We start from the raw sequence: 23,753 nt of genomic DNA on the forward strand, positions 1-23,753 counted from the left end.
TCCGCCATTCAATGAGATCATGGCTGATCTTTTGTGGACTCAGCTCCACTTTCCGGCCTGAACACCATAACCCTTAATCCCTTTATTCTTCAAAAAACTATCTATCTTTATCTTAAAAACATTTAATGAAGGAGCCTCTACTGCTTCACTGGGCAAGGAATTCCATAGATTCACAACCCTTTAGGTGAAGAGGTTCCTCCTAAACTCAGTCCTAAATCGACTTCCCCTTATTTTGATGCTATGCCCCCTAGTTCTGCTCTTCAGGTGCACTTCACGTGAACTCTTTTAATGCCTGTCCTGCTGCCTGTTCTGATATACATTCTTTGGGGTTGGCTACTGCAAAGTTACTGCAGCCTTTGGGATTTCTGTTTAAATTGTAGTCTTTGGACACTGAGGGAAACCCCCTTTTAAATGGGCTGGTCTGAAAACATCCCCTTTGAGTTCTGTGGCAGAATCTGTGATGTCATTTGATAGACTTGGCAAGTAGTCAATCAGTGCATATAAGATTTTCAATCTTTCCGTATCCGGGCCTGTGGTTGGTGAAGCCAGTCTGTAACGTTCAGGGACGAAGCTGGGTCATCTGGAGAGTGCCATCTTTTGTTCAATTCTATTAAGCAGCCAGTGAAGTAAGGACACCGAAGTCTCTCTGTAGTAATCCACGGGAGGCAGGAATTCCGTCACCACACCAATATTTATTTACAATAACGATATTACAGGAGCAGCTACTAACAGTGCTGCTAGCAGTCCAGTCAACTTAAGATTGGCTCACAAAGCCTACACAGGTGCTTATATTGGCCCCCTCAATGAGCTATCATTGAGGGAGCTCATACTCCAATTGGCCAACCAATAAAGCCAATTGGAGTTCATTACACCCCTCCCCCCCAAGGTCTGAGGAATTCCTGCCAGCTGACATTCCTTTCAGCTTCTTCCTGCTCCTCATGTCTGGGTCTGTCACCTCTGTGTCATCCGCCGAGTCGTTCACTGAAGTGGGCGGGGTGTACCTTATAGGTGCCCGTCTTTTCCTTGACGACCTCCTTGGAAGTTGTTCTTCCTCCTCCTCGGGGAGGGGTGTCACGGCAGCCTCGTCGAGCGTGTCCATCTCCGACTCTGACGACTGGATGACGGGGTCTGGAGAAATTGCTCGGGGCTGGGGTGTGGGTATCCTTTCCGTCTGGGCTATCCCAGCTTGAGGCGGTCCTGCTTCGCCTGCCTCCAGGTGTGGTTCCGCTGCCCTTATTTGGTCTAGATGTTTCTTCAGCACCTTACCTCCTATCGAAACCTCATAGGATATGGGCCCTGTTTGGGACTCTAGATCGTAGATCGTAGAATTTACAGTCCAGAAGGAGGCCATTCGGCCCATCAAGTCTGCACCGGCTCCTGGACAAAGCACCCTACCCAAGGTTAACACCTCCACCCTATCCCCATAACCCAGTAACCCCACCCAACACTAAGGGACACTAAGCGTAACTTATCGTGGCCAATCCACCTAACCTGCACATCTTTGGACTGTGGGATGAAACCGGAGTACCTGGAGGAAACCCACGCACACACGGGGGGGATGTGCAGACTCCGCACAGACAGTGACCCAAGCCGGAATCGAACCTGGGACCCTGGAGCTGTGAAGCGATTGTGCTATCCACAATGCTACCATGCTGCCCTCTACCGTGCCTTTGACCCACGTTGGTCCATTCCCATATTTCTTTTTTTTTTTTTTAATGTATTTTTTTTTTAAATTTTAGAGTACCCAATTAATTTCTTCCAATTAAGGGGCAATTTAGCGTGGCCAATCCACCTACCCTGCACATCTTTGGGTTGTGGGGGCGAAACCCACGCAGACACGGGGAGAATGTGTAAACTCCACACGGACAGTGACCCGGAGCCGGGATCGAACCTGGGACCTCGGCGCTGTGAGGCAACAGGGCTAACCCACTGCGCCACCGTGCTGCCCCATTCCCATATTTCTTGACCCAAACCGGTGCCCCCATCTGGAAATGTCTCTGCTGCTGACTATTATCATGCCCCCTGCGTTGGGCCTCCTGTTGTTTCTCCACTTGCCCCGTTAAATTTGGGAAAAGGAGACTCAGCCTCATTCGCAGCCGCGGAGTTCAGCTGGCGGTATACCCGTTGTGGAATGCGGTGTTGTCCTGTAATCAAATAGCCAGCGGGAGAACTTTGTGTCCATTGACGCTGCCGGCTGCTTCTTGAGTCCCGCTTTAAGTGTCTGGACCGCTCTCTCTGCCAGGCCGTTGGTCGCTGGATGGTAAGGGGCCGTTTTGATGTGACGGACACCGTTTTCCTTCAGGTATTTTCAAAATTCCCCACTTGTGAATGCCGTTCCGTTGTCCGACACCAATACCTCCGGAAGTCCATGTGTTGCAAATGAGGCCCTGAGCTTTTCAATTGTCGATGCTGTGCTTGCCGCGTTTACCCGGTGGACGTCCAACCATTTGGCGTGGGCGTCCACTATCACCAAAAACAGTGAGCCCATGAAAGGGCCGGCGTGGTCAATATGCCGGCGGATCCACGGTCTTCCTGACCATTCCCACGGGTGCAATGGCGCCGCTGGTGGCACTCTTTTCCCCTGTTGGCACTCCTGGCACCGACGTACCAAGGCTGCTATGTCTGTGTCCAAACCTGGCCACCAAACGTAGCTTCGAGCTGGCATCTTCATTTTAGACGCCCCTGGGTGTCCGTGATGTAACTCAGTTAAGATTGCCTGACGGCCCTGAGCTGGGACTATTATCCAGGCTCCCCATAATAGGATACCGTCTTCTACGGTTATTTGGTCCCTTCTGCTCCAGTATGGGTGCATCTGGGGCTCCACTGGTCTTTCCAGTTCCCCTGTTAGCAGTAAATGCGTCAACTTGGCTAAAACTGGGTCTTTTTGCGTCCACAACCGAATATGTTGTGCATCTACTGGTAGGGTGTCCAAAAAATTTAAAGTCATTACTGTCTCCTCTATTTTTTGGTATTTGCGGCGGAGTGTCCGGGAGGGGAAGTCTGCTCAAAGCATCTGCATTTGCTACTCGCGTTCCCGGTCTGTTCTCCAGAACGTATCTATACACCGCCAGTAGCAACGCCCAGCGTTGGATTCCAGCTGATGCAATCGGGGTTATTGACTTGTCTTCCTTTAATAACCCTAATAACGGCTTATGGTCCGTCACTATGGTGAATTTCCGCCCGTACAGATACTGGTGAAATTTTCTTACTGCGAATATCACCGCCAGTCCTTCCTTCTCGATTTGGGCATACTTCCTCTCAGCCATCGCCAAGGTCCTCGAAGCATAGGCTATTGGCCGTTCTTCCCCATTCCTTCCTCTATGGGCTAAGACGGCTCCTACCCCGTAGGGGGATGCATCACAAGTGACCACCAACTCCTTCCTTGGGTCATAATGCTCGAGGACATTTTTGGATGACAGCTGTTTCTTAATGTCCCTAAATGCTTGGTTTTGGCGGGTGGACCATTTCCATTCTTGCCCCTTTTTTAATAGCTGGTGGAGGGATTCTAGGATGGACGCCCTATTTTTTTTTTTAAATTTAGATTACCCAATTATTTTTCCCAATTAAGGGGCAATTTAGCGTGGCCAATCCACCTACTCTGCACATTTTTGGGTCGTGGGGGCGAAACCCACGCAGACACGGAGAGAATGTGCAAACTCCACACAGACAGTGACCCAGAGCCGGGATCGAACCTGGGACCTCAGCGCCGTGAGGCGGTTGTGCTAACCACTAGGCCACCGTGCTTCCCGGACGCTCTATTTTCAATACATTTTCCATAATAGGTTACCAACCCTAGAAATTATCGTAACTCCTGGACCGTGGTGGGAGCTGGGGCTGCTTTTATTGCCCTTACTCTGTCTTCTAATGGATGTAAGCCTGACTCGTCTACTTTATATCCCAGGTACGTCACTTGTGGGGCCAGAAAATAAATTTTTTTCCCTTTTTAGCCGTACGCCTGCCTTTGCGAAACGCCTGAGCATTTCCTCCAGGTTCCTTAAGTGTTCCCTGTTTGTCCTACCCGTGATTAAGACATCGTCCAAATAAATCGGCATCTGCGGTAGTCCCTGCAGAATATTTTCCATCGTACGCTGGAATATAGCGCAGGCTGATGACACTCTCCGAAAGGTAGCCTAGTATAACGAAAAAGGCCCTTCAGGGTGTTGATCGTAGCAAACTTCTGGGAGCCCTTGTCCAGTTTTAACTGCAGGTAGGCGTGGCTCATGTCCAGTTTCGTGAACAAAAGCCCACCTGCCAATTTGGCATAAATGTCGTCTATTTTCGGGATTGGCTATTTGTCCAGCAGTGCGTATTTGTTTACCGTCTGTTTGAAATCTCCACAGAGACGTATCGAGCCGTCTGGCTTCAAAATTGGTACCACCGGCGCTGCCCATTCCGAGAACTGTACTGGTCTGATAATGCCGTCGCTACGTAACCTTTCTATTTCGTCATCTACTTTCTTCCTTAATGCAAAAGGTACCGGCCTGGCCTTACAAAATTTCGGAAGGGCTTCTGGGTCCACGTGCACAGTTGCTTTGGCGCCTATGATTTCCCCCAAACCTTCCTGGAAGACCTCCGGGTATTTTTGGAGTACTCCACTTAACTGCCCGCTTCCACTCTGGAAAATTTTCATCCAAGCTAATTTGACGTCTTTCAGCTAGTTTCATCCAATTAAGCTCGGTCCGGAGCCCTCTACTATCCTCAATGGTAATCTGAGCAATTATTTCTCATATTCCACGGGTACATGAGTCGTGCCTAGAACTTCCAGGGGTTCCCCCGTGTAGGTTTTAAGTTTCGTCGATGTTTTTGTTAGGGTTAGTGGCTGGAGTCCATCTTTGATTTTTCTAAATGCTGCCACTCCCATTACTGATACGGCCGCACCCATGTCTATTTCCATTATTGTCGGCCGCCCGTTCACCCGTGGGGTAATCTTAATGGGTTCTGCTTTCTTCGTTGCAATATTATATAATTGTTCCCCTTCGGAGGAGGATGGGGCGTCTTGGTTGTGTACTTCCCTGCGTCCCCACCTGCTATTCCTCTTTTGCCACCTCCTTCTAGGGTTTCTGTCGCTGTTACCCCACTCTGTCTGGTGCCAGAAACGGTCCTTCTCTGTTGGGGGAGCCTCAGCCGGTACTTCCCTCTGTCTCCAGTTAGTCCTGGCAGACTTGGGGGCAGTTCTGGGGTTTTCCTTTTTCCCTCTATTCCTCAGGCTTTCCCTGAGAGCGGCTATCTGGTAGCAGGACCCGTTGTGGTAGTCCCTCTCACAGGTATCTACCTCCATTGGCGTGCCCTGTAGTTCCTGCGCCCCACTTGCTGCCTTTTCTAGGGAGAGTGCGAGCTGTAATGCCTGCCTGCAGTCTAGCTCCGTTTCCACCAACAGGCATTTCTGTATTGTGAGGTTGTTTATACCACACACTAACCAGTCCCAAAGCATTTCATTTAGCGTCGGGCCGAACTCACATTTTTCCGCCAGCCTTCTCAGGTGGGTCAAGAAATTCGTGACTGACTCCCTGTCTTCCCGCTTCGCTGTGTAGAATCTGTACCTACGCAAAATGAGGCTGGTTTTGGGTCGTAGTGCTCTTTCACCAATTCCGTTAATTCTTGGAAAGTTTTCGTATCCGGCGCATCGGGATAAGTCAGACTACGTATAATGGCGAAAGCTGAGGGTCCACATGCCGACAGCAGGATAAGCCATCTCCTTTTGTCCGTCAGTATATCATTTGCCCGGAAGAAGTAACACATTCTCTCCACATACTAAAACCAGTCCTCAATAGCCGGGTTGAATGCCTCTAACCTCCCAAAAAACGGCATTTTTTTTTAAATGGGAAGGCTTACCCTCCGAGTGCGGCAGCTGGTCACCGCAAAATTCTTAGTTTACCTCGTCGCCACTGTAGTAATCCATGGGAGGCAGGAGTTCCGTCACCACACCAATATTTATTTACAATAACGATATTACAGGAGCAGCTACAAACAGTGCTGCTAGCAGTCCAGTCAACTTAAGACTGGCTCACAAAGCCTACACAGGTGCTTATATGGGCCTCCTCAATGAGCTATCATTGAGGGAGCTCATACTCCGCCAACCAATAAAGCCAATTGGAGTTCATTACACTCCCTCTCTCCTTGTGCTGGATAATTTTAACAAGTATTGTAGCCAAATCTGTGAAGACTTTTCTGTGTTAAAGGAGCACAGCCACCAACAGATATGGGAAAGAGATCTTAGGCGGAATTCTCCGCTCCCGCGTGGCATTGGGAAGGCCGTTGTGAACTCGGCCGAGTTTCTCGGAGGCCGCTTCTCGCACCCTATTCACCCCCGCCCAGGGGGCGAGGAGCGGCGCACCGTAAATCTCAGCCGCTGGGAATGACGCGACGGCGGCGCCTAAGTGACGTCAGCCGCGCATGCGCAGGTTGGCCGGCTCCAACCCGCGCATGCGCGGTTGCCGTCTTCCCCTCCGCTGCCCCGCAAGACGTGGCGGCTTGATCTTGCGGGGCGGCGGAGGGGAAAGAGTGCGTCCCTTGGAGACGCTGGCCCGATGATCGGTGGGCACCAATCGCGGGCCAGTCCCCTCCCGAGCACGACCGTGGTGCTCACTCCTCGGTTGCTGGTTTAGCTCACCAGGCTAAATCGCTGGCTTTTAAAGCAGACCAAGCAGTCCAGCAGCACGGTTCGATTCCCGTACCAGCCTCCCCGGACAGGCGCCGGAATGTGGCGACTAGGGGCTTTTCACAGTAACTTCATTGAAGCCTACTCGTGACAATAAGTGATTTTCATTTCATTTCATTTCTCTCCGCCCCCCACAAGCCACAAACAAAGCTTTGGCGCCATGTTCACGACGGCAGCGACCAGGTGTGGTTTCCGCCAGCGTGAACAGGTCAGGAACGTCAGGCCGCTCGGCCCATCCGGGCCGGAGAATCTCCGAGCGTGGGGTGGGAGAATCGCGGGGGGTGCCAGGGCGGCGTGTCGTGAGTCGCCCGACCCTCCCGTGATTCTCCCACCCGGCGCGGGGAGCGGAGAATCGCGCCCCTTGAGTGTGAAAGTGCAAGTTTCCCCAAAGATCAGTAACCTTCCAACTGTGTGTATCAGGGGCTGGGAAGGGCTGAAGAATTGAAACTTAAGGTAGGAGAAATCAAAGAGTAAATGCTGGAAAATCTCAGCAGGTCTGGCGGCATCTCTAGGGAGAGAAAAGGGCCATCGTTTCGAGTGCAGATGACCCTCTGTCAACGCTGGGAAAGGTAGGAACATTTCAGGTCGGAGCATTTGTGATAAATCCACCAGAGTCTTGTACAAGAATCAGGCAACCAAAAACTACTAACCTCCAGGATCAGAACTGTATTGTACTCACAGGGAGGCGAAAGCTCCATCTGGTGGTAGAAAGGCAGAGGTGCATCGACTCAGCATCCTCTGTACAGCATCATCTGGTGGTCAGTGACGAGAACTGCACCGACCTGGAATTCTTAGGTTAAACACCATCTGGTGATGAAAGGACGTTTGCCGCCAACCTGAACCCCTCAAGTAAATTTATTTCCCAGAAACTGCAACCACAGGCCTACCCCTCCAATCCCTGTTTTATTCCTTGCCAACCCTTACCTGTGTCTTTAAATGCTTATCTTTTCTCCTTTTTAGTCATAAATAGTTTGTTAATGTTTTACTTATAAATCTGGTGTCTAACTCATGGGAACAGTCAAGGGTCAAAGGTTTTTGGAAAATACGGATTATTGGTTAATTCACTTTTTGCGGGGTCTATGGGGTTGGAATTGACCATGCAATATTTCACATCTGTCTTCACCCAGGAAAATGAGGAAGCAGATATGGAATTTGGGGAGAGAGACTGAGGTTATTGAGCAAGTTGTCATATGGATGGACAAAGTGATGGCAGGTGTAAAAGTTGAGAAATCTCCAGGTCCATGTGAATTGTGTCCCAGGTTACTGTGGGAGGCGTGGGAGGAGATTGCAGAGGCCCTAGTCCAAAATTTTAATTCTCTGGCCACGGGAGAGGTGCTAGAAGACTGGAGAACTGTGAATGTGGTCCCACTATTTAAAAGAGGCTGTAGAGATAAGCCAGAGAACTACAGGCCAGTGAGTCTCATGTCAATGGTGGGGAAACTAATGGGAAAACTCTGAACGAGAGAATCTATCTCCACTCGGAACGAAAACTCGGGGGACGAAACTGGAGAGGGGGAAAGCTGGTGTGGGGGATGAAGCTGGAGAGGGGGAAAGCTGGCGTGGGGGATGAAGCTGGAGGGGGGAAGCTGGTGTGGGGGAAGAAGCTGGAGAGGGGGAAAAGCTGGCGTGGGGGACGAAGCTGGCATGGGGGACGAAGCTGGAGAGGGGGAAAGTTGTCGTGGGGGATGAAGGTGGAGAGGGGGAAAGCTGGAGAAGGGGATGAAGCTGGAGAGGGGGAAAGCTGGCGTGGGGGATGAAGCTGGAGAGGGGAAAGCTGGCGTGGGGGATGAAGCTGGAGAGGGGGAAAGCTGGCGTGGGGGACGAAGCTGGAGAGGGGGAAAGCTGGAGAGGGGGATGAAGCTGGAGAGGGGGGAAAGCTGGAGAGGGGGATGAAGCTGAAGAAGGGGGAAAGCTGGTGTGGGGGACGAAGCTGGAGAGGGGAAAAGCTGGCGTGGGGAATGTAGCTTGAGAGGGGGAAAGCTGGCGTAGGGGATGAAGCTGGAGTGGGGGACGAAGCTGGAGACGGGGAATGCTGGGTGGGGGATGAAGCTGGAGAGGGGGGAAAGCTGGAGAGGGGGAAAGCTGGAGAGGGGGAATGCTGGAGAGGGGGGAAAGCTGGAGAGTGGGAAAGCTGGCGTGGGAGATGAAGCTGGAGAGGGGGGGAAAGCTGGCGTGGGGGGAAAGCTGGAAAGGGGGAAAGCTGACGTGGGGGATAAAGCTGGAGAGGGGAAAAGCTGGCGTGGGGGATGAAGCTGGAGAGGGGGTTGAAGCTGGCGTGGGGGACGAAGCTGGCATGGGGGATGAAGCTGGAGAGGGGGAAAGTTGTCATGAGGGATGAAGCTGGAGAGTGGGAATGCTGGAGAGGGGGTAAAGCTGGAGAGTGGGAAAGCTGGCGTGGAAGATGAAGCTGGAGAGGGGGAAAGCTGGCGTGGGGGATGAAGCTGGAAAGGGGTAAATATGGCGTGGGGGATGAAGCTGGAGAGGGGGAAAGCTGGCGTGGGGGATGAAGCTGACGTGGGGAATGAACCTGGAGAGGGGAAAAGCTGGCGTGGGGGATGAAGCTGGAGGGGGGAAGCTGGTGTGGGGGATGAAGCTGGAGAGGGGGAAAAGCTGGCGTGGGGGACAAAGCTGGCATGGGGGATGAAGCTGGAGAGGGGGAAAGCTGGAGAAGGGGATGAAGCTGGAGAGGGGGAAAGCTGGCGTGGGGTATGAAGCTGGAGAGGGGGAAAGCTGGCGTGGGGGTTGAAGCTGGAGAGGGGGAAAGCTGGCGTAGGGGACGAAGCTGGAGAGGGGGAAAGCTGGCGTGGGGGACGAAGCTGGAGAGGGGGATGAAGCTAGAGAGGGGGAAAAGCTGGAGAGGGGGATGAAGCTGAAGAGGGGGGAAAGCTGGCGTGGGGGACGAAGCAGGAGAGGAGAAATCTGGCGTGGGGAATGTAGCTGGAGAGGGGGAAAGCTGGCGTGGGGGATGATGCTGGAGAGGGAGACGAAGCTGGAGACGGGGAATGCTGGGTGGGGGATGAAGCTGAAGAGGGGAAAAGCTGGCGTGGGGGAAGCTGGAGAGGGGAGAAAGCTGGAGGGGGGGAAAGGTGGAGAGGGGGTAAAGCTGGAGGAGGGGAATGCTGGAGAGGGGGAAAGCTGGCGTGGGGGATGAAGCTGGAGAGGGGGAAAGCTGGCGTGGGGGATGAAGCTGGCGGAGGGGTAAAGCTGGCTGGGGGATGAAGCTGGCGTGGGGGAAGCTGGTGTGGGGGATGAAGGTGGAGGGGGGAAGCTGGTGTGGGGGAAGAAGCTGGAGAAGGGGAAAGCTGGCGTGGGGGACGAAGCTGGAGAGGGGAAAGTTGTCGTGGGGGATGAAGCTGGAGAGGGGGGAAAGCTGGCGTGGGGGATGAAGCTGGAGAGGGGGAAAGCTGGCGTGGGGGATGAAGCTGGCGTGGGGGATGAAGCTGGAGAGGGGGAAAGCTGGCGAGGGGGATGAAGCTGGAGAGGGGGAAAGCTGGTGTGGGGGATGAAGCTGGAGAGGGGGAAAGCTGGCGTGGGGGATGAAGCTGGAGAGGGGGAGAAGCTGGCGTGGGGGACGAAGCTGGTGAGGGGTGATGGAACCATCAATTCAGCGAACACGTGTTATTGGATCTGAACAGAGTCTTTAATACACTTACAATAGAGCCAGCCTATTAGTCGTTGAACTTCAGGTGAAATGGCAGGCTGGCTCTAAGGCACTGATCTTTATACATCAGTCCCAGGGGGAGGAGTCCTGGGCTTAGCCAAGGAAGGAGCCCAGTACAAACTCTCGCGTCCTCCCAGAGCGACTCCCCCCTGTTGGTCGGATAGTGCAACTGCACTTACAACGGGCAGATAACGAACATATATACATGGAGCGATATTGGCAACTATATATAGTGTGAATCACATTCACCACAAGGGGTAAAGCTGGTGTGGGGGATGAAGCTGGAGAGGGGGAAAGCTGGAGAGGGGTACGAAGCTGGAGAGGGGGAAAGCTGAGTTGGGGATGAAGCAGAAGAGGGGGAAAGCTGGCGTGGGGGATGAAGCTGGAGAGGGGTAAAGCTGGCATGGGGGATGAAGCTGGAGAGGGGGAAAGCTGGCGTGGGGGATGAAACTGGAGAGGGGTAAAGCTGGCATGGGGGATGAAGCTGGAGAGGGGGAAAGCTGGCATGGAGGATGAAGCTGGAGAGGGGGATGAAGCTGGAGAGGGGGAAAGCTGACGTGGGGGATGAAGCTGGAGAGGGGGAAAGCTGGAGAGGGGGAAAGCTGGCGGGGATGAAGCTGGAGAGGGGGAAAGCTGGCGTGGGGGATGAAGCTGGAGAGGGGGAAAGCTGGAGAGGGGGGAAAGCTGGAGAGGGGGGAAAGCTGGCGTGGGGGACGAAGCTGGAGAGGTGAAAAGCTGGCATGGGGGACAAAGCTGGAGAGGGGTTAAGCTGGCGTGGGAGATGAAGCTGGAGCGGGGGGAAAGCTGGCATGAGGGGAAAGCTGTAGTGGGGGAAAGCTGGCATGGGGGTTGAAGCTGGAGAGGGGAAAAGCTGGCATGGGGGATGAAGCTGGCATGGGGGGAAAGCTGTAGAAGGGGAAAGCTGGCATGGGGGTTGAAGCTGGAGAGGGGAAAAGCTGGCGTGGGGGATGAAGCTCGAGAGGGGGAAAGCTGGAGGTGGGAAGCTGGCGTGGGGAGACAAAGCTGGAGAGGGGGAATGCTGGAGAGGGCGAAGCTGGTGTGGGGGACGAAGTTGGAGAGGGGAGGGAAGCTGGAGAGGGGAGGGAAGCTTTGAAGTTGTAGAGGGTGGGCAAAGCTGGAGAGGGGGGCAAAGCTGGAGAGGGTGGGCAAAGCTGCAGAGCGGGGCAAAGCTGAAATGTATGTTGGGATGTTAATATGCAAGGAATGTCAAGAGGACGTGTTTAGATTGTTGTAAATGGTCCAGTTACCAGCTATCAAAGTACCAGCTATCTTTCCCAAAATCACAATTCCCTCCCAAAATACTAACTTACTCATTGTTAAACAAATCAAAAATTGTGGTGTGTTAAGATTGATACAAAAGGAAATGAATCATAGAATTTACAATGCATAAGGAGACCATTCAGCCCATCAAGTCTGCACCGGCCCTTGGAAAGCACACCCTACTTAAGCCCACACCTCCACCCTATCCCCGTAACCCAGGAACCCCACCTCCCCCTTTTGAACACTAAGGGCAACATAGAATGTCTAATTCACAGAACCTGCACATGTTTGGACTGTGGGAGGAAACCGGAGCACCCAGAGGAAACCCACACAGACACGGGGAGAACGTGCAGATTCATCACAAACAGTTACCCAAGCTGGGAATCGAACCTGGGACCCTGGAGCTGTGAAGCAACTGTGCTAACCACTGTGCTACAGTGCCGCCTACTCTGTACACACAAAAAAATGGATGGAAGATAAATGATATGTGATCATTCAAACAAGAATTCAGATGATGGACTTCCGCTTGTGACCATGGAGTCATTGGTCACATAAAGGGCTGTTCCTGTTCAAAGTCACAGAAAATGGCTCTTTTTTACCCAGATCCGGGTGGAATTTTGATGAAAAGGCGTAGGTTAGTGTTACAGGAGTAGTTTACCCCTGGAATAGATGTTTGGCACGAAAGTTGAAACAGTCTTGTGCTTCACAGACAGTCTCTTCCAGCATGAAGGCGGGGGAGGGGCAAGCAGTAAGGCCCCAGATACAGGAACTGATGACTTTTATCAAGAAGGAAATCCATAAACAGAGGAAAGAAATGCAGGCGGATCATGCAAAGGCCATTGCAGAAGTTGTGGCACCCCTGAAGAGTACTTTGGGGTGGATGGAGATTGAAGGAGTGATCTCGGACCACAGTGATCGTCTGGTGGCTCTGGAGGCAGAGGTGGGGCTCCTGGGAGACCTTTGTAAAATGCTGAGGGCAAAGATTGAGGAGCAGGAGAATGCCCCGAGAATGCAGAACCTGCGAATAGTGGACCTGCCTGAAGGAGTGGAAGGTATGAGTGCCAGGAGGTACGTCTTGAGGATGCTGGCGGGACTGGTGGCAGAAGGGGTGCTAGATAAGGCATCTGAAGTGGACAGAGCGCATAGATCTCTGAGGCAAAATCTTAGAGCTGGGGAGACGCCGTGGGTGGCGATCGTGAGACTCCACAAATTTGTGGATAAAGAGAGAATTCTACGGTGGGCCAAGGAGAAGCGTAGCTGCGACTGGTTTTAGTAAGGGGAGGTCGTGCCTGACGAACCTGTTAGAATTCTTTGAGGAGGTGACAAGTAGGTTAGACCAGGGAAACCCAGTGGATGTGGTCTATCTGGATTTCCAAAAGGCCTTTGATAAGGTGCCACACAGGAGGCTGCTGAGTAAGGTGAGGGCCCATGGTGTTCGAGGTGAGCTACTGGCATGGGTTGAGGATTGGCTGTCTGACAGAAGGCAGAGAGTTGGGATAAAAGGTTCTTTTTCGGAATGGCAGCCGGTGACCAGCGGTGTCCCACAGGGTTCAGTGTTGGGGCCGCAGCTGTTCACCATATATATTAATGATCTGGATGAAGGGACTGGGGGCATTCTAGCGAAGTTTGCTGATGATACGAAGTTAGGTGGTCAGGCAGGTAGTGCTGAGGAAGTGGGGAGGCTGCAGAAGGATCTAGACAGTTTGGGAGAGTGGTGCAGGAAATGGCTGATGCATTTCAACGTGAGAAAATGTGAGGTCTTGCACTTTGGAAAAAAGAATCCAAGCATAGACTACTTTCTAAACGGTGAGAAAATTCATAATGCCAAAGTACAAAGGGATCTGGGAGTGCTAGTCGAGGATTCCCTAAAGGTAAACATGCAGGTTGAATCCGTGATTAAGAAAGCGAATGCTATGTTGTCATTTATCTCAAGAGGGTTGGAATATAAAAGCAGCGATGTGCTACTGAGCCTTTATAAGGCTCTGGTTAGGCCCCATTTGGAGTACTGTGTCCAGTTTTGGGCCCCACATCTCAGGAAGGACATACTGGCACTGGAGCGTGTCCAGCGGAGATTCACACGGATGATCCCTGGAATGGCGGGTCTAGCATATGAGGAACGGCTGGCGTTCCTGGGATTGTATTCATTGGAGTTCAGAAGGTTAAGGGGAGATCTAATAGAAACTTACAAGATAATACATGGCTTAGAAAGGATGGACGCAAAGAAACTGTTTCCGTTAGGCGAGGAGTCGAGGACCCGTGGGCACAGCCTTAGAATTAGAGGGGGTAAATTCAAAACAGAAATGCGGAGACATTTCTTCAGCCAGAGAGTGGTGGGCCTGTGGAATTCATTGCCGCAGAGTGCAGTGGAGGCCGGGACGCTAAATGGCTTCAAGGCAGAGATAGATAAATTCTTGATGTCGCGAGGAATTAAGGGCTATGGGGAGAATGCTGGGAGGTGGAGTTGAAATGCCCATCAGCCATGATTGAATGGCGGAGTGGACTCGATGGGCCGAATGGCCTTACTTCCACTCCTATGTCTTATGGTCTTATGGTCTTATGGACTGGAAGGAAATAACGTCCGGATTTATCAGGACGTCAGAGCCGAGTTGGCAAAACGGCAGGCAGGTTTCAACAAGGTCAAGGCGGTGCCGGGGTTTCTGTTCAATTTTGAGATTGTAAGGAGTTGTAGCAGTGGAAAGTTTATGTGGGGATGGATGCTCCCACCCCCCCCCCCCCCCCCCCCTCCTGTTTTATGGGACTATTTGTGTTTAACATCTGTTTTTTTTTTCTTTTGCAGAAGGCTACCTGGAGTTCAGAAGTCCTTGTTTGGGTGGGGGAGGGTAAGGCCAGCAGGAGGCCTTCTTCTTTGAGCTGAGAAGTGGGGTGAAAAAGGAGAAAAATCTGAACAAACTGTATAGTTGATTGTTGGGAAGAATGTTTCCCAGGGTGTTTATTTGCTGTAACCTACTTTGATACAAGTTTGAATAAAATGCGTTTCAAAAAAAAAATTGAGATGAGAGAAATAAATCCATGACTTGAATATTGCATATGTCCATTCCACATCAACCATCTTAAACTTTGTATCACATCAGCCTGAGATCAAACACTCCTCCAGAGAACTGAGTCTAAAATTGGGGCTGGTGGTCCAGTGTGTTATAGTGGGAGTGCTCCACTGCTGCAGGAATGTGACATGACATTGAAGTTCCTGTCTCCACACTCAGGTGGGTGTAAAATATTCCCTGGTACTTTTCAATTTCAGCCAACACTCAAATAAATCTCTTTGTCATTTATTTGATTTCTTGCTCAGTTTTTCAAGAAGTATTTCATTGGATGGCAAAAGTTTTATTGGTAAAAGTGCTTTGAGACATCATGAGGTCATAAACGGTGCTTTATAAATGCAGGACCTTGCTTATATTGTGCTCAGTAGATCTTAAGCAAAACATGCCCTGCAATACTGCTGTTTAACAAACATCTTGAAAGGTTTGCAACGAAAGGAAAGATGTGAAGCATAGTTAAGTTGTTTTAAATTTCAAGTTCTGTTTCACTTAGTATTTACTAACCTTACTGAGAAAGATAAACACCAGTACACAAACTCCAAAGATAAAGCAGATTATATACTGCAGGAGCAGTACAAATTTCCCAGTGATTTCTTCTTCTTCGTTTACTGTTTTCAACTTAAAGGGATCCCATGTTTTCACGAAACTAAATGAAAAAAAAGGATAATAAAGCACCTGCTCGCCAGTAGACTTTAAAGATTGTTCATTGTAAATTTAAAATTTGACATTTTTATTAAGTAAAATTGCCTTACTTTACATAATATTTCAAGTATAGCTGCCTAATGATAGGTGAGGAGCAAGAGATATGCATGTGAAACAAATAGTGTCTAATACATATTCTCAAAAACTACACTGTTCCACTTGACCAAGTTCATTACAACTATTTTGAACAGAAAATCATTCATCAACTGGCCACATATTAGTGTTTTAGTTATCTTGTTCATTAATATGCTTTTATAGTTTGAAATCCTTAGTCTTTTTGTGTGTAGGTGTTTCCCCTCCACACAATGATGCCAAAGCTTTTAACTACACACGGCTGCACAATTTTATTGATCCAAATTAATACAGTGCCCTGAACATGACAATTACTCTTTGAAGTTACCAAAACCAGCTGTAAAAGCTGATACTTAATATCAAATAGTCATTGGCAAATACCAAATGCCCATGTTACAAATATTTTTAAAAATTATTTACGTGCCTCATTTTTGAAATTATACATTAATAGCAAATTAAGAAAATTAGAAAAAGTTTTACCTGCTTCTGCGCTGTCTTTTCAGCTCCTTGATACCTTCGTCATCATTTTCCATTCTTTTCAAGTTGGTAGATGAATCAGACCAAATGCCATTTATATATAGGCGTTCAACTTGTTTCTGTGGGTGTGGTGCTCAGCTTACGTAAATATATTTTCAGGTGACTTTTCTTCAACTCGGATCATTTATATAAGCATGTTTAATACTTGGATACACTAACTATAATTAAACATTCATTAACAATAGGATCAGAATAAAAACAACTTTAATCAACACATTATTGATCACGCACAAAGCAACCAAAGATATGAAGTGTATATTTTTACAACACCCTAATTTGTGTCAATTCCAGCCCCTCTTGACCTAGAGTCTTAACTCTGTTGAAATTAGATTGTATTTAAAAACCTGAGCTCCTTGGTTGAGCCCAATTAACTACGATCACCAGGTTTGTAACTTTAAAACACATGTAACCTTTTATTCTGTACAGTATTATATTTAGATGCTCAGAAATATAGGGGCAGCACTGTAGCACAGTGGTTAACACAGTTGTTTCACAGCTCCAGGGTGCCGGATTCGATTCCCAGCTTGGGACACTGTGTGGAGGCTGCACGTTCTCCTCGTGCCCGTGTGGGTTTCCTCCGGGTGCTCTGGTTTCCATTCACAGTCCAAATATGTGCAGGTTAGGTGGATTGGCTATGGTAAATTGCCCTTCGTGTCCAAAAAGGTTAACTGGGGGTTATGGGGATAGGGTGGAGGTGTGGGTACAGGGCGAGGTATGGGCTGAGATAGGGTGCCCTTTCCAAAGGCCGGTGCAGACTCGGTGGGCCAAATGGCCTCCTCCTGCACTGTAAATTCAATGATTCTATGTTCTGAGGGCATCATAATAACATTTATGAGCCTTCGAACATTGCCCATGAGTAGCCTGCCCTTTACAAACCCTGTCTGGTCTTCCCCTATCACCCCCAGGACACAGTTCTCTATCCTTGTGGCCAATACCGTAGCCAGCAGTTTGGCGTCCACATTCAGTAGAGAAATTGGCCTGCGTGACCCGCATTGCTCCAGACCCTTCTTCCGTTTCAGGATCAATGAAATCGAGGCCTGCGACATTGTTGGGGCTCCCTTCTCTCTTGCTTCATTAAATGTCCTCACCAGCAGTGGGCTCAATATCTCCGAAAACTTATTATAGAATTCCACCGGGTAGCCGTCCGGCCCCGGGATCTTGCCAGATAACATGTCCTCCAACTCCTTCATTGTTTCTTCAATTTCAATTGGGGCTCCCAGCCCTTCCATCAGATCCTCATCCACCCTCGGGAACCTCAACTGACCCAACAACTGCCTCATCCCCTCCACCCCAGCCGGGAGTTCTGACTCATACAATATGCTGTAAAAGTCCTGAAACACCTCATTCACCCCCGCTGGGTCCAGGGCCGTGATCCCACCTCTACTCTTTACTCTCGCTATCTCCCTGGCTGCCTCCCTTTTCCTGAGCTGATGCGCTAACATTCTATTTGACTTTTCCCCTTACTCATAGATCGCCTGCCTTGCCATCCTCAGCTGTTCTGCTGCCTTCCCTGTAGACAACAGCCCAAATTCCACCTGTAACCTCCGCCGCTCCCTCGGTAGCCTCACGTTCGGGGCCTCCGTCCACCTGGAGTATCTCCTCAACTAACCTATCCCTCTCAACTCGTTCCACCTTTTCTCTGTGGGCCTGTATTGAGATTAATTCCCCTCTGACCACTGCCTTCAAAGCTTCCCAGACAGTTGCTGCAGAGACCTCCCCCGTATCACTTGTTTCCAGGTAGTTCTGGAAGGATTTGTTCATCCGCCCACAGACTGCTTTGTCTGCTAACAACCCCACATCCAGCCTCCATAGCGGGTCTTGTCCTCTCTCCAAACTAACCTGTAGATCCACCCAATGTAGGACATGATTCGATGCTGCGATTGCCGAGTACTCTGTCACCCATGCTCAGAACAAAAAAATCAATCCAAGAGTATACCTTGTGGACATGGGAGAAAAAAACAAACTCCTTCACTCTTGGCCATCCAAACCTCCATGGGTCTACTCCACCCCCCACCCCTATTTGTTCCATAAATCCCTTCAATTCCTTTGCTGCGGCTGGCACCCTCCCTGTCCTTGATTTTGACCGGTCCAATGACTTGTGTTAAAATTTCCCCCCATGATCAAGTTATGCGACTCTAAGTCTGGGATCTTACCTAACACCCGCCTCATAAATTCCACGGTGTCCCAGTTCGGAGCATATACATTCACGAGTACCACCTGCGCCCCTCCAGCTTCCCACTCACCATTGCCACTGCCCGCCATGTCTGACACGATTCTCCCTGCCTCAAATGCCAGCCGTTTATTAATCAGAATTGCTACCCACGTAGTCTTTGAATCCAGCCCTGAGTGGAATACTTGGCCAACCCACCCCTTCCTCAATCTAGTCTGGTCTGTAACCTTTAGGTGTGTCTCTTGCAACATTGCGACGTCCACCTTCAGCCTCCTCAGATGCACAAGCACGCGAGTCCTCTTGATCAGCCCATTCAGCCCTCTAACATCCCATGTAATCAGCCTGGTCAGGGGACTCGATGACCCCCCCCCCCCCCCCCCCCCCCCCCACCTTGCTGACTAGCCATCACCCTTTTGAGGCCAGCCTCCAGCTCGCGCCCCTGGCCTCCTCGAGCCCGCCCTCGGGCATCCGCCATCCCCGACCTCTCATTTGTCCCCTCGTAGCAGTTCCTCCCCTGTCAGCAAAGCATCTCCCCCCCCCTCCCCTCTGGTAACAGCACCAGACACCCAACCCCCCCCCATATCAAGCTTATCAGCTGATCAACCCCCACTGTGCTTCCGTGAGTCAGCCGGCCCAGCTGACCTGATAGCTCCTGCCCATGGTACCAAACTGACTGTCTCCCCATTGTTCTCTTTCCTCCCCCCTCACCCTCCACTTGTACATACATATTCATAGCGTCACATTCTCCAGTATACAGTAGAAAAAAGTTGAAAAACAACCACAGAAACACCACCACTCCATCCAACTCCCATTAAAACAAAGTTAACACTTGACCACGAAACAGCCCCATACTGATGAAAAGTCAATGCACTGTTCGGTGTTTCAAAGTATAATTCCCGGTCCTCATATGTGACCCACAGACGCACTGGGACGCGCATCCTGAACTTAACCCCCTACTTAAAGCGGGCCTATTTTGCCCAATTAAACCCGGCTCACCTCTTGGCCAAGTCAGCACCCAGGTCTTGATAAATGCGCAGCTCACAATTCTCCCATCTGCTGCTCAGCTCTTTCTTGGCCCACCGCAGAATGTGTTCCGTGTCTAGGAACCGGTGCATACATACCACCATCGCCCTCAGTGGCTCGTTTGCTCGGGGCTTCCTTGCGAGGGCTCTATGCGCTCTATCCACTTCCAGGGGCCGAGGGACACCTCAGCCCCCATCAACTTCACCAACATGTTCTTCACATAAGCCCTCGCATCCAATCCCTTACTGCCCTCAGGGTGGCCGGCGATTCTCAGATTCTGCCTCCTGGACTCGTTCTCCAAGTCCTCCAGCTTTTCCTGCATTCTTTTCTGCGGTCACTCATCATCCTTACCTTGGTCTCCAGCACAGTTAGGTATTCCTCATGCTCGGACACCTTTTTCTCCATCTCCTGGATCGCACGTCCGTGGATTTCTTGATTCTGCACCACCTGATCAATCGAAGCCTTGATCGGGTCCAGCGTGTCCTTCTTAAGCTTGGCAAAGCATTCTTCAAAAAACTTCACCAGCTGTTCCGTCAACCACTGTGTCATCTCCCCGCGGCCCTGCTTCTCCACCATGTCCGCATGGCCGGCTCTGCTTGCGTCTTTCTTGTAAAACTTTGTCTTCTCACTCAGCCACTTGTGGTCCAATTCTCCATGCACTGGAGGGGGACTTCTCCTCACTGTCTCACTCTCCACCGATTTATCCAATACAATCCAGAAAAAAACAGTAAAAAGAGGTCCAAAAGTCTGTCACAGGTGGGAGCTATCAAATCTGCGACCTACTCCTCCATAGCCGCCGCCAGAAGTCCCCAATTTCATGTTTTTAAAAGCACAAGTGAACCGCGCCGTCGGAAATGAGGCACATCTGAGGCAGAGAATTGCGGAGGCTCCGGTGAATATCGGATCAGGTCCGTTAATGATATGTAAACAGTGTTTACTGTACATGCATTCCGGAACGCATTGGCGCTGCTGTCGAGGCGGCGGAGAATTGTGCGCCCGCATGAATTGGTGTCGGAACCTACTCTCCGCCCAATCGCATTTCACGATTTCGGCATCAGCCAACGGAGAATCCCGCCCTCAATCTCTTTTTTAAAAATTTACTTTATTCAATTTGAATGGCGCTGGCTGGACCAGCATTTATTGCCCATCCCTAGTTGCTGTTGCTCAAACTTTTAATAGTCAACGACATTGCTGTGGATCTGGAGTCACATGTTGGCCAGACCACATAAGGATGGCAGGTTTCCTTCCCTAAAGGACAGAAGAGAATCAGATGGATTTTTACTTCAAAGGTTTCCACCACTTCAAAGGCATAACGTTCGCCCTCCTCACACAGACATTTAAACTTGCCGTACTGACAGAGTTTTAACGGGCTTAGGAGTGCAGATGAGAAAATTTTCACTTTATTATCAGGGATGTGTATTCATGAGATTATGAGTGACTGTCTAAATGGTATAGGGGTCTAGATGAGAACATTTCCACTTTAAAGATTTGTAGGTTTGGTGGGTTAGCCATGCTAAATTGTCCCTCGTGTCTAGGGATGTGCAGGTTAGGTTACGGGGTTATGGGGATAAACTAGAGTGGGCCTGAGCTGTTTCGGATGCTCAGTGCAGACTTGATGGGCCAAATGGCTTCCTTCTGAACTCTACAGATTCTATGTTTACAGTCTATGATTATGGGAAAACTTTAACTGTTACGTACTGAGTGACTGTTTAATGGGTTGAAAGGCTTCAGATAGTGTGAGAAAGCCCTCCAGCCTGAGCCCCTCCAGCCAGCACAAACTCTCCTGATCCCCACTTCCCATGAAGGACAGCCTCGGCACCCTGGTGGCAATTGTTGATAGGGTACGTACCACCTTGCCACCACTTTGACTGCAATATGCCAGGGTTGGCCTGAAGAGAGGGAACTAAAGGGGGGGAGGGGGGGGGGGTGGGCAGGGGCAAAAGGTTTGGTCTGAGGGGATGTTAGGGGGCTGAATGACTGATTGGGTGGCTGATTGACAGGCCTGGTGGGGCTGATTGGGGAGAGGAATGGGGTGGCGGGGAAGTGAATGGGGTTCTGAGTGGGGGAACCTTGCCAGTGATTAGGGTGGGGTGGTACACTGCCTGTGGCCCAGGGTGGGGAGGGGGTGCAGCTGCAGCAGCTAATGGAGATTGGTGCGCCCTTTAAAAAGAGTGGTCTGATCTCAGAGGTGCAGGACCTGTCCACGAGATTCAATCCCTCCCCTCTACTGTCCTTGTCCTTTGAGGTTTCAAGATCATAGGTTTTGGAGGTGTTGAAGGAAACTTGAAGAGTAAGAGAAACATAGAATTTACAGTGCAGAAGGGGGCCATTCAGCCCATTGAGTCTGCAGCAGCCCTTTTTTTGGAAACCACCCTACCAAAGCCCACACCTCCGTCCCATCTCCGTAACCCAGCAACCCCATCCAACATTTTTGTTTGGGCACTAAGGGCAATTTAGAATGACCAATCCACCTAACTGGCACAAATTTGGACTGTGAGAGGAAACCGAAGCACCCGGAGGAAACACACGCAAACATGGGGAGAACATGCAGACTCCGCACAGACAGTGACCCAAGCCGGGAATCGAACCTGGGACCCTGGAGTTGTGAAGCAACTGTGCTAATCACTATGCTACCATGCTGGAGCACACATTGTACACGGTACACAAAATTGCAAATTGAGGAGACAGACAGTGGTACTGTCACTGGACTGGTAATCCAGAGACTGGTAATCCTGGCTAATATACTGTTGATGCGGATTCAAATACTAGCATAGCAGCCAGTGGAATTCAAATTCAATTCATTCAAAATTGAATTGTTTAATAAAACATCTGGAATTCAAATCTAGTCTCATAAATGGTGCACACAAAAACAATCGGGTTCACTAATACCCTTCAGGGAAGGCAATCTGCCATCCATCCTTGGCCTTGCCGACATAAGATTCCAGTCTCACAGCAATGTGGTTGACCCTTAATTGTTTTCTGAAATGCTGTACAAGCCACTTAGTTCAAGGATAATTGGGATGGACAACAAATATTGTCCGTGTCAATGACACCCAGATCCCATGAAAGAAACAACACTTTTGCAATAGTGGTGGAAGGAGTAAATGATTAAAGTGTTAGATGGGAAGCTATTTTGTCCTGGATGGTGTTGAGTTTCTTGAATGTTGTCGGAGCCACATTTATTGAGGCAGGTTGAGAGTATTCCATCAGACTCCTGAATTGTGCATCGTAGATGATGGGCGCATTAGGCAGTCAGGAGGTGAGTCGTGCCCAGCCTCTGATCTGCTTGTGTAGCCACCATGCTTATACAGCTTGTCCAGTTTAGTTTCTGGTCAATGTGATGATATGCAAAATGCAAGTTTGTACATAATGTTATTCACAACCTCCGACCACTAGGTGGCATTGTAAACCCATCCCGTCACCATATGATCTGGGAGTTGGTCATGCTGGGAGATAAACGTATTTGCAGTAGTTCCACAATAGTTATTTAGTGTTAGCTATTTATTATTTTTGTTATCCTAGTTATCTGACCACGCAGGTGTTTGACAATAAATTATTTTAAACTAAATGTTCTGTACTTCATCATTCACTTCGGCTGGTCTGCAGAACATGACATGGTACCAGGTTTGATGATTTAGCAAGGACTTGAAGATTCTGTACAAAAAACCCAAACCACTGAAGATAACTGCAGGATAAGAAAGGAAGCAAAATCTTTGTGACTGACCTTGCAAGCTACTGGCATCTTGTGCTCAATACATAGTAAAACTTCGAAGCCTGGAATGGAAGGCATCTCAACAACTTTGGTTTACCGGTAATGTAGATGAAAATTGGAGGGTGTTTGAGCAGCAGTTTAAACTTTATGTTGCAGCTCTTGGTCTGCAGGCACAGCCAGATAAGAGGCGTATTGCGTTGCTGCTCACTGTTGCAGGCCCCCAAGCAATTGAGATTGCCAATACTTTTGCATTTCAAAATGAGGCTGACAGCTAAATCTTCAAAGAAGTGTTTGAACAATTCAATCAGCATTGCTCCCCTAAAAAAAAAACCTTTGAGCGATATATATTCCGTACGTGCACCTAGAACACGGGAGAGGCATTCAGTAGCTTCCTCACTGACTTGCAATTGAAAGCGCAGTTGTGCAATTTCAGCACACTCCAGTCATTGATACGATACCTGGTAGTTTTTGGAATCTTCAATAATAAAATGCGCGAGAGGCTATTCCAGGAAACAGATCTGCAACGTTAAAGTGCCATTCAAATATGTCATGCTAGTGAGCTTGCTGCAAATCAGTTCCATAGTTTTGGCGCGAAGGCAGAAGAGGCAGCAGGTGTGGTGACGCAGCCGAATAGGAAACGTGCTCCCAGCGCAGGAAGCAGGGTCAAGTGGGCCTATCTATTTGAGATTCTTGGGTGTTTGATTTCAAGCCAAGATTTATATCTTGGATTTGGTTGTTGTATCGGGCTCCCACTGCTCGTGTTCGTATGAATGACTTGAGCTTGGGTTACTTTCAGTTAAATAGGGGCATGAGCCATCGTTGTCCATTGTCGCTGATTCTATTTGCTTTGTCAATTGAACTACTGGGCATTGCGTTAAGAC

General features: G+C 49.8%; 1 protein-coding gene across 1 annotated transcript in view; it reads right to left on the bottom strand.

The window, feature by feature from the left end:
- LOC119963867 (chitin synthase chs-2-like) overlaps positions 1-15,963 on the bottom strand; it is a 146,129-nt gene extending 130,166 nt beyond the window's left edge. Inside the window, exons 1-2 of the mRNA XM_038793263.1 lie at positions 15,911-15,963; positions 15,161-15,302 (exon numbers count right to left, since the gene is read on the bottom strand). Of these exons, the coding sequence (XP_038649191.1) occupies positions 15,161-15,302; positions 15,911-15,963 (195 nt within the window). The remainder of the gene's footprint in view (positions 1-15,160; positions 15,303-15,910) is intronic.
- Positions 15,964-23,753: the final 7,790 nt, after the last annotated feature.

Source organism: Scyliorhinus canicula, chromosome 1 (genome assembly GCF_902713615.1).
Source record: "Scyliorhinus canicula chromosome 1, sScyCan1.1, whole genome shotgun sequence".
Lineage (NCBI taxonomy): Eukaryota > Metazoa > Chordata > Chondrichthyes > Carcharhiniformes > Scyliorhinidae > Scyliorhinus > Scyliorhinus canicula.